Source organism: Branchiostoma floridae, chromosome 19, assembly GCF_000003815.2.
Source record: "Branchiostoma floridae strain S238N-H82 chromosome 19, Bfl_VNyyK, whole genome shotgun sequence".
Classification (NCBI taxonomy): domain Eukaryota; kingdom Metazoa; phylum Chordata; class Leptocardii; order Amphioxiformes; family Branchiostomatidae; genus Branchiostoma; species Branchiostoma floridae.
Window position 1 is genome coordinate 4068058 of NC_049997.1, and position 17755 is coordinate 4085812.

The 17755-nt window shown below is 41.6% G+C and overlaps 1 protein-coding gene across 10 annotated transcripts in view; it reads left to right on the forward strand.

The window, feature by feature from the left end:
• Window positions 1-17755, forward strand: part of LOC118407220 (protein HGH1 homolog) — a 27006-nt gene that overhangs the window by 7001 nt on the left and 2250 nt on the right. For 3 of the 10 annotated variants that reach the window (XM_035807654.1, XM_035807655.1, XM_035807656.1), the window contains exons 1-9: window positions 7381-7511; window positions 9319-10723; window positions 11371-11443; window positions 12928-13015; window positions 15052-15229; window positions 15414-15528; window positions 15962-16063; window positions 16816-16935; window positions 17388-17665. In XM_035807654.1, the coding sequence (XP_035663547.1) occupies window positions 12948-13015; window positions 15052-15229; window positions 15414-15528; window positions 15962-16063; window positions 16816-16935; window positions 17388-17665 (861 nt within the window). In that variant the 5' untranslated portion in view covers window positions 7381-7511; window positions 9319-10723; window positions 11371-11443; window positions 12928-12947. The other 7 variants (XM_035807661.1, XM_035807657.1, XM_035807662.1 and 4 more) reach the window with 7 other exon arrangements.

Sequence of the window (17755 nt, forward strand, 5' to 3'; positions counted from 1 at the left end):
AGAATGATTAATCTACCGCTCAAAACAGTATTCTAAAAATACATGGCAACTTCTAACGTTACAATTCAAGGAAGCTATTACATACTATACACATACTATGTAGAATGGGATGAGGCTATATAGTCTTCAGTCTTTCATGGAAATCAGCAGAATAACTAACACAGAACCGTGAGGGAACTGAACATTTGTCGAGATGAATACATAATGAATTAAAAATATATGTGTATATATATATATATATTATTGATATTATTAATGATCAAACAAGATGCAAAACTCTTCAGTTTTTCCCTTTGTTTAAAATCACCTATATACACATTCTTTTATTTAGAGCATATCTATCAGCCCTGTCAGTCTCCTTTCCTCTATATACTACTTACTTGTTACTTGATAAGGTCTATATACATTTATTTATCACTTGCGGCTTTCCTGGCTAAGAAAGTTTTCATGTCTTCAGAGCATGCCAATCATAATGCTATGCAGGTATATAAGCTATACTAAGACAATGATCATTTCTGCTATTTAAGCTTCTGCGTCTAGAAATAAGCCTTACTTCGAAAACTTTAGGCCATGCAATAACATGCCAGGCCCCCTGGGACAGAGAGTTCAGGCGCACTTTTCATGCCAAAAATCCATGCATATTGCTCGCGACTAAAAATTTACGGCCGCGTCTAGAAAAAGTTCCTATGTAATAACACGCCATGACGTGTCTGGAACCCACACAAAAATCCGCTAGTTCCAGAAAAAATTATGCAGTTAATTACAGACTAATTACTCCAAGACATCCTTGAGATCATTAGTCATCACCTCATGGCCTTGTAAAATTTTCAAAAATTCATATCTCACCCGAAATTCGTCCTAGAAACCTCCGGTTTTTTGCATTCGGTAGGACGTCTTCTCCATTATTGAAAACACAGCCAGTGCGCATGTCTAAAGCCCGCTCTCTTTCCCAGATCAGTCTGCAAGCTAGGCAAGGCATTAGTTCTACCGACCCTGGGGTCGAGATTTTCCCAGGTCACGTGGTACGATAATGAGCTTAGCTTTGCTCAGATCATCATCATCATATCCAAGATGGCGGCACCGGTTGTTCTATAGCAGGTTTCTATGTGAGACGTGATGTTAGATATGGGGAGGGGGGTGGGTTATAATAGAATATTCCACTTTTGGATCTTTGCCTCGCAAACATACAAGTATCAGAACAATTGGGATGGCTAATAGAGGAGGATAGGTTTTTCTATGATTTAAAGATAACGCAAAACTACCGAAGTCACGGGTTCCTCTCTCAGCACTCGGTGTCTAGTGCGGAAGGGGCCTTCCGCACTAGAAGTCTAGTGCCGACGTTACGTCCGCACTAGGTGTCCAGTGGTGAGTCGACTTCAGCACTGAAAACCCCCGATTCACCACTAGAAACCGAGTGCTGAGACTACCTTCCGCACTAGAAAACGAGTGACGACAAATATTCCGCACTAGAAAACGAGTGACGACAAATATTCCGCACAGGAAAACCAGTGACGACAAATATTCCGCACTTGAAACCGTGAGTGCTGACAGCCTGCCTCCGTTACGTTATTTACAGTTCCGGGCAGTTAAAGGTACACATATACAAAATTAATGTAATACATAAAAGAAGTGTAACAAAACGTTCACCTTGAGCCTGAGAAAGCTGCGTATGGGAGGAAATATCCGTGTCGGGTTTTCAAAGAACAGTACATATCAATTATCTTTCTTATTTAGACATTTTTTTTCGTGACCAAAGTGTCTAAACTGTCTGTAGCCGCCACGCATCAACAAATGATGCATGCGAACGATTGATTGAAAGTAGTCTGCAACTCAAACACGACAAAAGGAGCTGTAATTTATTGGCAATTTGTCTTCGTGAAATTTAGAAAAAGGGAACGAAGCTGACACACTGTTGACATGAAGTCATCATATACATAACACCATATACATGTAGGATGTAGCGTATGATACACACATGCTGTTTCGAGGTCCAACAGAGACAAGACTAGGGCAAAATTGATTTAAAATACTGAGTAAGTGACCGTCCGAAGGTGAGTAGGCGCTGCTGCATGTCAACTATGTTTTTGAGTAACAATTTGGACGCGAGCACTGGAAACCCAGTGCTGACGGTCTTAAAATGATAGTAGCACTCGGCTTCTAGTGCCGAAGTGGTCTTAGCACTCGGCCTCTAGTGCCGAAAAGTCACCGAGCACTAGAAATCCCAGTGCGGAACCCGTGACTTAGGTAGATCGGCACTCGGTTATCCAGTGCTCAAAGACCTCCGCACTGGGTAACCAGTGCTGAACGACCTTTGAACCACCCTTCCGCACTAGAAACCGAGTGCTGAGCGGAGATCAGCACTAGAAACCGAGTGCTGGGCGGAGTTCGGCACTGGAAAACGAGTGCCGAGGCAAGGTGTAGCTCTGGAATTCCAGTGCTGACGGGTCTTCAGCACTCGAACAAAGCCGTTCCGCACTGGAATTCCTGTGCGGAAGTTTCTTCCGCACTGGGCCCCGAGTGCCGACGCCAGTTTCTCCACGAATTCCGCACTGGGCGCCCAGTGCGGAACCCGTGACTTCGGTATACTTGCAAAGATAACGTGGTTTTTCTTATAGATATTTACTAGTGGATTACTTTATACTATAATTGATAACCTGAAGTGACAAGATCAGTCCACTACAGGAGTCCACTCCTCCCTCGACTGGAGATATGGTATGCAGGTATGCAGGTAATTTATAGGGACGTATGACTATAACTGGTAGACCGGCATAGCAATCCACATTTTTGCTATCCTACACGAAGTAATGTTAAGGAGCAAAACTACCAAGGTCAAGGGCAAATTTCTCATCACACGGTTTCCAGTAATGAAGTCACGTCGTCACTGGCTTACTAGTACCAGTGGGGAATATTTATCGTCACTAGTTTTCCAGTGATGAGAAAACTTCAGCTGGTAAACCAGTGACGACAAATATTCCGCACTCTGTGACACCAACTGCTGGGACCCATCGGTGTTACGCTGCCGTTATTGTTTACTGAAGAAAAAGGAATCATCGTTTCAGTTGAGGGAATTTGAAAGTTAGCACTTAAAGTTAATACTATCATCGCCGCTTTTTTCCTCGGCAAATCACGGTACCACACTCCCGGAACAAATCTAACAGTAACACGGCTATGGTGACATGTGAATTAGGCGAACTCAGCACTGGAATGTTTCAGTGCTATTAGGACGTGGTCACTGGAAGCCCAGTACGGAAATGGTTTCATCACTTGGCGTCCAGTGCTGAAGAGTCACCGATAACTGGAAAACCCAGTAAGGAACCGGTGACCTCGATGGTTCCGCACTTGGTGCCCAGTGACAAATGACGTTCATCACTGGGCCCCGAGTGACGAGCGGAGTTCATCACTGAAAACCGAGTGACAAGACGAGGTTCATCACTGATCATGAAATTCTAGTACCAAGACAGCTTCATCACTGGAACAAAGCAATTCGTCACTGGGAAACCAGTGACGAACTTTCTTCGATGCTGGACGTCCAGTGACGCCGCCATTTTGAATATATGTTTGTCACTGGAAGCCCAGTGAGGAACCTACGACCTTCGTATCCTTGCCATTAGGGATAGAAACATTAAATGGAGAAAGATTATGGGAAGAAATGAAAACTGTAAAAAAAATCCCAGACTAAATAGAATCTACTATTTGCCTTCACATGAGTTAAAAAAAATGAAAGGTTGTCCTAAGAAAGTACTACACTACATTATGTTTGAAGATACCTTTGAAGATACAATATGACATTACGTAGATTTACAAAGAATTGTCTTTTACATGATTATTAAAACAGTTTTACACTTTGCAGATCTGTCATTGATTGAGCAACCATGGGGGACCAGCAGCAGTTGGAAGAGTTGTTGCCATTCCTTTCACTGACCTCACGCCCCGACGTCCGAGCGACAGCACTTCAATACCTCTTGGGCGTCACCGCATCAAAAAACAGCGCCGAATTCTTCCTCAAGAACAAAGTGTTCATCAAAAAGATCTTATCCTTAACCGAAGACAGTGAAGCAACCATCGCAAAAGATGCCTACCTGTGCCTTATTAACCTAACCGCTGATGGAAAGTTTTGTAAAGCATTATTGGAAGATTATGATCCCGTTCCTAAGTTCGTGCACACAGTGACAGACTCAGAGAGCGAGTATGCAGACAGCGCGTGTATGATCCTGTCGAACGTTACAAGAGAGGAGTCCGGAGCAGAGCGAGTGTTGGACAGTCTGGTGAAGGGAGAAGTAGGACTGGCCAAAGTTGTGGAGGTGTTTTGTCAGGAGGGATACAACAAGAATGGGAAACAACTGCACTACATTGGACCTATGTTGTCCAATCTTACACAGGTAGGCACTATTTTTATCAATTCAACACAATACGTAACCATATGGTATGTAACCACAACGTGGTATCCAAACCTACTATAGCTGCAAGTCTCATATGTGCAAATGTACTTGTGACATGCCCAACCTGGCACTGATCCATGAAAAGTCCAATTCTTTAAATCTTTGTTACTGTGTTTTTCAGTTGCAATTTTCAGGATTTCTTCTTTGTTCATTGTGTTGCTATGGTTGCTTCAACCCAAAATATAAAAAAGTTCCAAGGGTTGTCAGGACCCCCATACAGACCTCAATTGTGCACCATACAAGTTACCTACCTCAAATTGTAGACTGTTTTCTTTACATATGTCCCATGACCGGTATGTTTGATTTATTTCCCAGCTGCGTGAAGCCCGCCAGTTTGTCCTTGACCGTGACCGCTGCGTGGTCCAGCGGCTCCTGCCCTTCACACAGTACCAGGGCTCTGTCATCAGGAGGGGGGGCATTGTGGGGGCTCTCAAGAACTGCTGCTTTGAAACAGGTATCCATGGAGCTTGTTATCATTATGGTCAAAGTTGCACAAATGATTAATTCCACATACATTTTGACATAAGGACCACCTGGCCAGTGTGACAACTTTTGGGTGGTCTCTTTAAGGAGGTTGAAAGAGTGTTAGATCATTTTCCCCATGCAATCATTAAGAATTCTGTCTAAAGTGACCACCTGTGTGCGTGTGCAGGTGCGTGGCTTAAATGTCCTAATCACCACTAAGATGTCATTTTGGAATTTGATATTCTACTTTATTCCAAAAGTTCTTCCCTTTACTTTCCAGTGCACCACGAGTGGTTACTGAGTGATGATGTGGACATCCTGCCCTTCCTGCTGCTCCCCCTAGCAGGTGATGTAATGTTTATGCACTTTTTGATTGTATGTCCTAAATATTCTGATATGCATGATTCATTATACACAAGGCTGTCATCTTATGTACCAGGATTTATCTCAATGGACTTGAATAGCAAATTACAAATTACATAGAAAGTACATAATGACATCATAATGACACAATCACTATGTAGTGTACATAGAAAAAAAGTTGATTGTCTAAACATTAAAAATTTTAAATTATTGTAAAAGCCCATTTTCATCCCATGCTACACACTTTTGTTTTAGGTACTGTAGGTTAGCCTTATGGAACACTGTAGTTGTATATCAGGAAATGCCATACTTTTTAACTCATACAATGTTATCCAATAATCTTATTCAACATTCAACAGTCACCATACTGTGTACAAAAGCCTCTGGTTGTCTGGATTATACTCTAGCTTGCAAAATGGCTCAATTTACAACACTATTACAATTTGTTCGAAAACAAGTGCATTGCATTATCAAAATTCTGACATGGGGTGGTAATCAATTTCTGAATCTTTCAGGTCCTGAGGAATTTGCAGAGGATGAGATGGAGAAGCTTCCAGACGAGCTGCAATACCTGGGGGAGGACAAGCAGAGGGAGGAAGAGCCAAGCATCAGGCAGATGTTGTTAGAGACCTTACTTCAGGTGACTTCACCGGGCTAGAAATTAATAACTTGTCCCTATGGCCACTCAGTCAACGTTGCCTGTACATACCAACACTTGACAACAAATACCCTATTATCACCTAACGATCTGCGTAGCAATATGTATATATTGTAATTGTATTACTGATACATGTTGTAGCTTAATTGATGGCAACAACTACTGTTCTTACTGAACGATCTGCACTGTAGTACGTATACATTATAGTGTTCAAATGTGTTAATCGCTCTAACTAGCCTTACACAGATAACCTAGTAATATTATTTGTATCAAAGACTGACATTCTGGACCGTACGACTGCTAGTCAAGCTGTAAACACGGATCGCCTCTGTTGTCAAAGTTACCTGTATCGTTAATACTGTTATTGTATATTGTATGTTGTATTGTTACCAGGGCTAGCCCTTGATAATAGCCTCCGGCTAGTTGGATAGCCCTGGCTGTATTTCTCTTGATTATACAGCCGAATAAATCAAATCAAATCAAATCAAATCTGTAACAGATGCTTAGATGCTCCATTTCTGTAGCCCTTGGGATGACAATTTTTCACTTGAAAACTATGGAGATTTAAGAATATTCTTGCTTTGAGTTCGAGATTAAGAATATGTAAAAATACTAAATGGTCATATAGAAGAATGACAATTTATACAACTGAGAAGAAATCTGTGTTATTTTGTAAACTACAAAAAATTTGCTGAACTCCCTGCTTGTTTAGAGATATCAAGTCAATCGACTTGATCTCCCTACTCTAGATGTCCTCTTTTTAAAAGCAACAGTTATAGTTATACCTGTGGATAACAATGAATTTGAGTAGTTAGCAAGTGAAAGTATTGAGCCAGCGATCCCTACAAAGGATCATTCTCAGGTTACAATGAACCAGCTTTATAACTTACGAATAATTCACCAAACTCCCTGCTTGTTCCCCAGCTGTGTGCGACTAAACACGGCAGAAAGACGCTGCGAGACAAACACGTGTACTACATCCTACGAGAACTCCACACCTGGGAGTCACAACCTGAGCTTAAAGAGGCCGTGGAGAATGTGGTACAGGTGAGATTGCCTTAAGTTTTCTCATTAAACATGGCAGAAAGACACTGAGAGACAAACATATGTACTACATCCTACGGGAGCTTCACACCTGGGAGTCACAACCTGAGCTTAAAGATGCCGTGGAGAATGTGGTACAGGTAAGATTGCTCTCACTAAACACGGCAGAAAGACGCTGCGAGACAAACACGTGTACTACATCCTGAGGGAGCTACACACCTGGGAGTCACAACCTGAGCTTAAAGAGGCCGTGGAGAATGTGGTACAGGTGAGATTGCCTTAAGTTTTCTCACTAAACACGGCAGAAAGACGCTGCGAGACAAACACGTGTACTACATCCTACGGGAGCTTCACACCTGGGAGTCACAAGATGAGCTTAAAGAGGCCGTGGAGAACGTGGTACAGGTAAGATTGCCTTAAGTTTTCTCACTAAACACGGCAGAAAGACGCTGCGAGACAAACACGTGTACTACATCCTGAGGGAGCTACACACCTGGGAGTCACAACCTGAGCTTAAAGAGGCCGTGGAGAATGTGGTACAGGTGAGATTGCCTTAAGTTTTCTCACTAAACACGGCAGAAAGACACTGACAGACAAACACGTGTACTACATCCTGAGGGAGCTTCACACCTGGGAGTCACAAGATGAGCTTAAAGAGCCCGTAGAGAACGTGGTACAGGTAAGATTGCTCTCACTAAACACGGCAGAAAGACGCTGCAAGACAAACACGTGTACTACATCCTACGGAAGCTTCACACCTGGGAGTCACAACCTGAGCTTAAAGGGGCCGTGGAGAATGTGGTACAGGTAAGATTGCTCTCACTAAACACGGCAGAAAGACACTGCCAGACAAACACGTGTACTACATCCTACAGGAACTCCACACCTGGGAGTCACAAGATGAGCTTAAAGAGGCCGTTGAGAACGTGGTACAGGTAAGATTGCTCTCACTAAACACGGCAGAAAGACGCTGCAAGACAAACACGTGTACTACATCCTACGGAAGCTTCACACCTGGGAGTCACAACCTGAGCTTAAAGGGGCCGTGGAGAATGTGGTACAGGTAAGATTGCTCTCACTAAACACGGCAGAAAGACACTGCCAGACAAACACGTGTACTACATCCTGCGGGAACTCCACACCTGGGAGTCACAGGATGAGCTTAAAGAGGCCGTGGAGAACGTGGTACAGGTGAGATTGCCTTAAGTTTTCTCACTAAACACGGCAGAAAGACTCTGCAAGACAAACACGTGTACTACATCCTACGGGAGCTTCACACCTGGGAGTCACAACCTGAGCTTAAAGAGCCCGTAGAGAACGTGGTACAGGTAAGATGGTCACCTACCTAGTATTGACCTTTTGTACTGGTCAGGAGAGAGGTTGGGATGTCCCTGTGGCTCAACTGGTAGCAGCCTCAGTTGAGCTCCTGGTTACGATTAGTTGGTAAACTGTGAGACCCAGGTTCAATCCTGGGAAGGGCATCTGGGTTGGGGCTGCATCTGTCTTTCTGAAGATAATGTAATTTTGATTTTTTCAATGTACTTTTATGTTCACGGTTTTCACAGTGATGACTGTAACATAAACTTATCATTACCAAGAACAAATAATACATGAGACTTTCTTCATACACACCTGCTACCACCGTGAACATTTAGTTCCAAGAACAAGTTGAATTTTCTCAGACCGTGAAAGTTTGGTACCGAGAAGACAAAGTGAATTACAGTATTTAAAATTGGGGTCCCATGTTCAAGCAGCAACCCCTCCCTATAAATATAAAGTCTCAGATTGCATGTCCTTTGCCAGTGCTGTAGCGGTTGGAAAAAAAATGGCTAAGGTCGGCGGGTTTTTGCTAGGGACCTAAAGGTAGGTCTGGTAACTGGAAACTGGATTTTTTTCTTAGGCCACACCAATTTAATTTCTTGGTTCACGGATTTTTTGATAAAAAATATGGAGCGAGAGGGCGAAATAAAAATAAAAATTGTAAAATGGTTGGGGTAAAGGTAACGGCTAATCCAAAACATAAAGAAAAAAAGTTTTCAGCTTGAAAAAAGTACAAAAACACTATTTTTGTACAGTAACAGCACCTGTACTCACACTTTAAGGAGCTTATAATATAAAGGCCAATTTGCAACACCAGAAAGTTGGTGAATGGTTTCATTAATGGTGAAAATTTGCTGAGTGGTAATTTTTATTTTTATTTTTTTCCCCCAAAAAATAGGAGCAAGCGAATCCGTGAACCAAGAAATTAAATTGGTGTGGCCTTAGGCCTAAAGCTGTGTAAAACCAAGAACGTTATATAAGACCTTAGGAAACCTGTTTGTTATTCTGCCTTTATTGATCCTGTTTCAGATCCTAATCTCAGACGAACCTGAGGATGTGGACAACCTGAAGGACATGCAAATTCCAGAGGGGGTGCAGAAACAACTGGATCAGCTACAGGGGGAGGGACAGCAATAGATGGAACAACACTTCTGCCCCTGGAAAGGAAGAAAGAAATCAAGACAAACTATGTTTGTGACTTTTCAGCCAAACAGACAGACTGATCACTTGCTTGAATCAAGCTATAAAATTATCTTTAACAGACTATTCTGAATACTGAAATTTGTTTGTTTTTAACAGTCAAAGGTGCTTCAATGTACATAAACAATTATCTTTATCAATACAATGTATCTGTGTCCAACGAAGGACAATGGTATGTTTTATGGAAATACTGTACTAACACAAGGGCTAAATAATTACATTATTGTCCTTTCTGGATGTCTTTATTGGCTTTTCTGGATGTTTTTATAACGATGATCATCATTAATTTTACATTTTTATATAATGATAATGATTTGTATTACTATGCCAGCATGATTCTTGATGCAAAATGTCGGTTCAAATATGTCCTTGGCTCATGTACCAACATGCTGATGAATCTGTACCACTACAAAGAACAGGGCTGAAGAGTCACACCATGAGCATGTGATTTGGATTAAGACTTAAGGCCGCTGCATAATAGAAAATTCCCAGAAGATTGTCTAGCCCCATTATCTACTTCAAAGAATGTTAGATATGGTCAATCATTCTATCAATTGACCATGTCAAATTTGTCATTTTCCTTATTATGTTTTTCTTTTCTTTAACCCAGCTACATTCTTGGCTATTTCTTTGTATTCATGGAGGTAGGGGCGAATCAGGTAGAATTTTGAAGGGGCACAGAAAATGAAATTGCAAACTGAATTCGACTGATGTCATTCAGAAAATGCTTTAGTTTGTTAGTATTGTACCCAGCTACTTTCGTGATCATTTTCTGGACATGTGTCCTTGGAGACAGGGGCGAGCCAAAAATGATTGTTGTAGGGGAGAAGAAGAAAAGAAAATGAAAGAAATTGCACATTAAACTCGACTGAAACATTAAATAGTTTGTACAGGGCCGACAATGGAAATTATTACAGCACAAGGACAGAAAAAGATATATGCAAAGTATCAACCTGAAATTTTAACCTGTCACCCCTCCCTGCCGCCGTTCTTGGTACATCCCTGAGATATTCTAGACGAACATACGATACGGAATGTACAAGAAGACAAAGACCCTGTGACGTAATAAAAACAGACCAGTCTACCGACCAGTAATGACGGATGGCATGACAACAGTTAGCTGTACTTGCTGATAATACAACTTTGTAACCACTTTTACCCGTAGAAGCCTTACATTTGCCACCAAACAGGGCTTACCATTTGACATGAGAACATTTGGTGACATTCTTTGAAGGTAGGACGCCTGTCTTCAATGCTTGATTAGAAAATATTCTCTCAAAGTCGTCTTGTTTGTGATTTTCAACGGGGGTGACCGTAAACAAGAAATGCTATGAAGAGAAAAGCTTTAATTGTAACGGCATCCGCTTTTTTTTCTAATATTTGCATTTTGTAAGTTGTAAAAAAAAAAAGACGGTTACACGTCTTTGGTAAGACATTGGATTCCATGTACTATATAACGTAAGGCGTTTGAAGTCGTGTTTTTTTTAGTGAACAAAGGTTTAATCTAGATGGAGACTCTGGGTTCCATGTGAACATTAAAACACTATCGTGATGTGAGGGATTTCAAGCTGTCACTGAATGCTTTTAAGCTACGCCACATGCTTTTTTCGTGTGACTTAAAAGCACCAGGGACAAGTCACTACATGTCACGTCATGTACTACATTTGCTCACATGGGACTTTCCGAATGTATCACATAAGACAACATTTAGTTTCCTCAAATGATTATTTCATTCTACCTTAAAGGGAATCCCCTATGTCTTGTTTCTGTGGGTGTACAATAGCTTTTGTGACAAGACAGCGGCTGGCCAATCAAAGAACAACTTGACGTTTCACTCCCCATTCTAAAGATAGCTCACTTCCTCCTTTTATGATAATGAAGCTGTGATCACAATAGGCTTGACAACCTTGGCGCAGAGCAGTGCGAGTTGCAACACCTCTAGAAGCTGGCTCAGGTAGGTTAGCTGAATTTATGCGAACATCCAGACTACACAACTCTTAGAAAGTGTTGCAGGACTTTTAGTTGTTTCTTAAAGAGCATGCATGTACTTAAACCTATGTATAGTCAAGACAATACACATATTGTAACAGGCGCCGTTTTCGAATGACGAAGTCCGTGTGACGCATGTCGTATTTAGGGCAGTTAAGATAATTGCACTAACCCACAATGGTAATATGATATGTATTTTTGCTCCCTTGCAAACATATACAGCTTGTGAAAACAGTAAGTTAGATGTAGTGCATTTCTGTGCTATAATAGGTTTCGTCCTGAAGTTTAATGGGACGAAAACGTCTCACATGCAGGCCGTTTTAGCAAAGGAAGATTAAAGAGAGTTAGTCGGTGTTTATAGTATAACTTTAAGACCAAGGAGCCCTACAAAGGCTTTCTTAAGACTCGTGCCTTTTTGTAGTGGTAGGTCTAGCAACGACTTGATCCTAAGATAATTATAACGATTAAAACACCATTCTGCAAAACTTGTGGGGGTAAAGCCTGGTCAAACTGATGCGGCATTTGAATAGGAATGTACAAAAGAGTGGTGCAACTCTTCTTAAAACCAATGACCTGATTAGGTTTTGTTTGCTTTCCCACTGTTCAAAAGAATATAAGGCCCCATTTCTACTGGACGGCGATCGTGCTGCGCTTTCACTGCGACCTATATAGGATATGTGGAATCTTTGCTTTCACACTGGGTACATTTTGTATATCATATAAAACGTAAAAGTGTGACTGAGAAGACAACAAAACACACAAAGTTCAAAAACATTTGTTTCCTTTCTATACAATTCGTTGAGCGTCAAATTTGAAGTCGCAGAGAGCGCGCGGCGAGAGCGCCGTCCTAGTAAAGAGGGGTTATAAGAAGGACTAACTGAGTCTAGACAGGGAGCTTTTTTTTTTTTTTTTTTAAATTTTTTTTTATTAAAAACAACAACAACAACAACAACAGTACATTTGTCAACAACTAAGACTAGATTTTGTACATTTGAGTACCATTGCACATGGAGGGATAACATATACTGGTGTGTCTGGACGAATTACATGCAGTACATGGGTAGTGGAACAGTTAGAAGAGACAAATACATGTAGTACATCTGGGGAACCTTAAGGAATTAGACAGGGAGCTTACATCAAAGGTTGGTCTAGGGCTTTCTGAGTAGGACGACGCTTTTCTGGGAAAATTTACCAATATCCTTCGCCATTTCCTCGTCAGAGCATTCAGTTCAACCGGAAAGGTCAAATGGAATAACCGCCTGGGGGCACATGTGTAGGCTAACGTGCAGGTAGCGTCACTAGATCGATTGTCTACTGTGCCCTAAGCATTAGATGCTGCCTGCATGATTTCGCCTCCCAGTGTTTTTATACGTGCATGGTAGAGGCAGTAGCAGGAGTGTACTTTTGTACAGAGGAGTCTAAATTTGTAAACCATGTTTTCATGTCCAGCCTATCGTCAGAGAGTGAAAATGCCTGGGACCATATGGACAACCATCGCCGTGTTCGCTATGCTGGCAGTGGCCGTGATAGGCTCGAGGTAAGTCGGGTTGAACGCGTTGTTTTATGTTTATATTATTTGTATATGTTGTTTTGTCGTGTGTTTGAATGTCAATGTTAAAGATACAATAAAGTTTTCCAAAGCAATCAAGTACTATTAGATCTTTACACCTTTTAGATCAGAAAAGGCATTCTCGTTTTCTGTATCCGACTTCTAAGTAACAAGATGACGAGAAAAATAGTTCTATTTTTGCTGCTCGCTCATGCCTGCTCGCTCACTCCAGTTCCATGTTTAAACCTTAAGGTCTCTATTAACTACATGTAAATTGAATTATCTTCCCTAAACGCCACAGCAATCTGACTCTTGTAGCACTACTCTTATTTTTACAACCATACGAAGGAAACAATAACAGAAGAACGGAAGAAAACTACAACGCACACAACACGCAACAAGCAATGTCAAAATGCCGCCCAGGTCATACTCGTCAGTACATGGTCGTTCGATCAAGCGTGACTTTCTGTATGCTTTTCCCTTCGGGCAAATGAAATCAGAGGCCGACAAAAGGCTTTTCTCTCTGCCTGTGATTAGTTGCAACAACATACCCTTGTCTGATTTCACAACAAGCTTACATCGATGCAAACTTCGTTATATCGCAGGTACAAGCTTTAGACCTATAACGATACATATTGGAGGACGATTACAAAATAAAGTCTTCAACAGCGTATACGTTTAAGAAAGATATAAAGAAAAACGTTTTCAGTATAGACGTCTTGACTTTTACCTTTTATAAACTGTTAAAGGGGCATAGACGACATCTCAGATGTGGCCCATGACCTTTAAAAATACCATACGTGTTTTGTTATATAGCTGTCAAATGAATTCATGTTGGTGCCCTACTAACTAGATATAAGTTATGATTACGTTTGAGTGTACAACTTACGTTAAAGGTTTAATGAAAGTACATAAATGCAAAATGGTTTAAGGTTAAGTTTAACAAATTTATAGATTGCTTTTCAGTGTTCACCTGAGCTCTAAAAGAAGCTAAGGGCCTTAGCGGAAATTTGCGTGTTACGAAACTGACCTTTACAATAACGCTTTGAATAATTTATATCGTCTACCACTCGGAGAGAGCACGTGTTGTTGTGATGTGCCAGTCATAATATGGACATGTCAATCTGGATATTTTGCTACAAACAATCACTTTTTTGTTTTGCAGTTTTTCGTTTGTTATGTCTGTCTGAGACCCTTAAGAAGACCTACATAATTCATAAGACGTACCACTAAATTTTGCAAAAAAGGGAGAATTGCAGTATGTCAGTCAAATGATCTGTTCATCAAGTGTGTTATCAGTAAATTAGATAATTGTCAAACAGAATGATCCATCGATCCATCAATCAATAAGCATGTATGTCCATAGCGCATACCACCTGTTTTAGCAATTGAATGCAGTGCTGAAGAAAACGCCCTGTAGGTCGCCTTTCAATGTGTGAATAGCCGGTACTGTAATCATAAAGCACCTGTCCCAAGCAATATTTCTCTCCGTTCTCGCATCAGAGTTTGAACTTTATCCTAAAGACGTTATCAATTGAATTTTTGCAGTATAGCCTTAGAGATTAAAAAACTTCAATACTGATGAGTTCGTGTGACGTAACGACAGGGGGTTGGCCCATAACCCAGAGGTCCTGGGTTCAAATCCATTGATATGCTGCCGACTTCGTGCGCTTGATATAGGCCCTACACAGGACTTTCCTCACTTCACTCTGTTGGAAATGAGTTCATAGCTCTGGTTAGGGCCATCCCTCGGATGGGACGTTAAATGGAGGTCCCGTGTTTAAGGAGAGCCGCACCTAGAGCAGATTTAAGAACCCCCCTCCCCTCCACGCACACATACTTATCAAAAAGATTAGGGGTCCTTCCTGGTGTGAGTGGTTCAAAACCTATAGTCCTATGGCCGCTCTTGGGGCAATTACTGCCGCTTTGAGGTCACCTGGGTAAGCGCCGAGTGTCAGCCATTTTAGTCCCTGGTCGCGAAGAGAGGTAGTCAGACCACCCAATTATGATATTTTCGTTTCCAGGTCCAGTGAGAGTAAGAACCCGTTCCTTACGGAGCAGGAGGCGCACAGCTTCGTGGGTAACCAGCGGTCCAAGCGGAGTCTGTGGGGCCTGCTGTTCTGTAACCTGGAGGAGGAGTGTGCTCACGAGGGCTGCAGCTTCGAGGAGATCACCGAATGCGAGTGGTCATCCTCAGAGGCGGTAAGTTCTAAGCTTGATGTTTTTTACGAAACCCTTTATTGTTAATTCAGTGAAGAGTCAGGGATTCTGCAGTTGTAAAGAAAGATGCCAGGGGAAAATAAGTTCATTCACTTTAATAAGTTTTGAATGAAATTATAAGAAAGTTTTCATTCATTCATTTTTCACGTTTTGTTTTATTCCTTAGCAAGAGTATCTGATGACGCTGGCCTGCCAGCTTTGGCCCTGCAGTACCGGGTACAGGTGCCAGGGGGTGCGCCACGGGACCACGCAAAGTGGACCTCACTGGCGGCAATGCAATGGTACGTTGTGTAATCATCTTTGATAATACAATGAACGAATGGAGACGTTTATTGTACATATATACCCACTGGGTGAAGTATAGGTCGCAACAAAAGAATAGTTTTTACAAGGAACGATTTCAAGTTAGCGCGCCAATAAATGGAGAGAATGCTCATAAATAATTGTGATTTTAGAACCGAAGAATGTCTATTGGCGAATGTAAAGTGATTGTCCTTATAATAATTGGGATTCTTTAACAATAATAGACAAGGAGCTACAAGTAATTTTTAGTAAAAACGGTTTTGATATTATGCTGTTACAGTAGTACTTTGATGATGCCCTTGTGTGGACTACAGGGCGTCTCAGACATCCAGTAGTTGCCTTTGAGGCTGCTGTTTTTCTGTAAATACTGTATGCGGAATAAACCAATATCGTTATCCCTTATATTCCCAGCGGTGTGTTTCGGCTCGACGTCGTGCCCCCACGGAGGCTACTGTGGCAGGCCTGACTACTGCAGCGGCTGTGAGCGAGGCTACGAGAGCCCCAGATGCACAGGTCGGAACACTTTTCTTTCTTTTGTTTACTTCAGATTAAAAACAAAGAACGCTATATCAAAATCACTTAATTTTTTTGGGTTACTGTGATGTACTGAATTTTGATGTTAGATGCTCGTTCACCTTTGACTTAGATGCTTTAAGTTTGTACCCAACAGGGAAGCAATTAAATACGAGGAAGCTCATTCCATTTAATAATGATGTAGTTCGAAGCATAAAAAGCTTTAAGAGTGGAACTCTCTTCTTAGAGGTGTATTATGAAAGAGGAAAGGGTAAAGAAAGGGTAAAGAAAGAAAGTGGGAACAAACTGCACCGCTTCATGCTGTTAATGTCTCGTCTTTTCATCACAGCAGTCCAGACTAATTTTAAACGGCTGTGATCAATACATCACTCTGCTCCGGATACATATATTCAAGAAAAACAATATGTCATTTGATTCACATATCTGCCATCGCGATGAGAAATGTTTGACTTTTTTTTACCGTATGTACGGTTGAATTGAAATGGGGCAGCTTTACAGAGCTTGAAATGTTTTAAGATATTAGTCTGCAATTGTCAAGAATTATATTTTACTAAGCTTAAGTCTCATCTATCTAACTTTTTGTCAAATGTAGTATAGTACTTCCCTACCAAGCGGATTCATGTACTACTTCCATTGATGTCGATGTCAATGTTAAGAAGCATCAAAGCAATAAGGAAAGATCTTGATTAAGGAAAGATCTTAATGTATCTTCTCTATACGTAATTTCGCAGATGTTGACGAGTGTGCGGACAGGCGCACCTGTGACGATCACGCCACCTGTACAAACACAGACGGCAGCTACACCTGTAGGTGCGCACCTGGATACCTGGGGGACGGGCACACCTGCACAGGTAAGTAACTACATATACTAAGAAGTAGGACGGTTTAGATCAAAGAGCGGCAACAAGATGGCGAACGCAAGGTGTCGGCATTCTAAGGGCCCGGCCACATTTATCCTAGGTAATCGTACAATTCTTATCGATTTTTAAGCAGGCTGCAACAAAACCAATAGCGAACAAAGTTCTTAGGCAGCCCATTCGATAACAAGACAGCTGTACGACACATGCACAACGAAATGCTATCAATTTGCGATCGTGCCACGATCGTACAACAAATGTGACAGCGCCCTGAGATGGTGGCTCCCGTCGATGCGAACAAATGTAAAACAAATTTTGCCATAGCAAACCTGAAACTAAAATCCCCTGTAGCTGTATTATTGACTTCTCACCCTACCTGTACTTAACGTTGTAGCAACAGCACTAGTAGATTCATATGTTTAACATTGTGGTTTATCGAACTACAGAAATCACAACTACTATGAAGTCCACAACATCAACCACGACTAAACAGACGACCTATAGCCAAACATCTGAAGAGACGACCACAACAACCGCCAAACCGACCACCTTGGCTTCAACAACACAAGGGAAGGCGCCATCTACCGAAAAGGCTGCGGTAGTGCAGGACGCAGAATCAGTCAGCACGTCACCACCGGAAGTGACGTATAAGACGACGGAGGACCCGAAAGTGTTGGCAGATGCTGCCGAGTTGTCTGACATGTGTGGAGAGGATGGACAGCAGGTATGATTATTTTCAATCGATACATCAATCAATCAATCCGTCTTTTGATTAGTCAACTTTACGTTGGACTCTATCGTGCTGTCTACCATG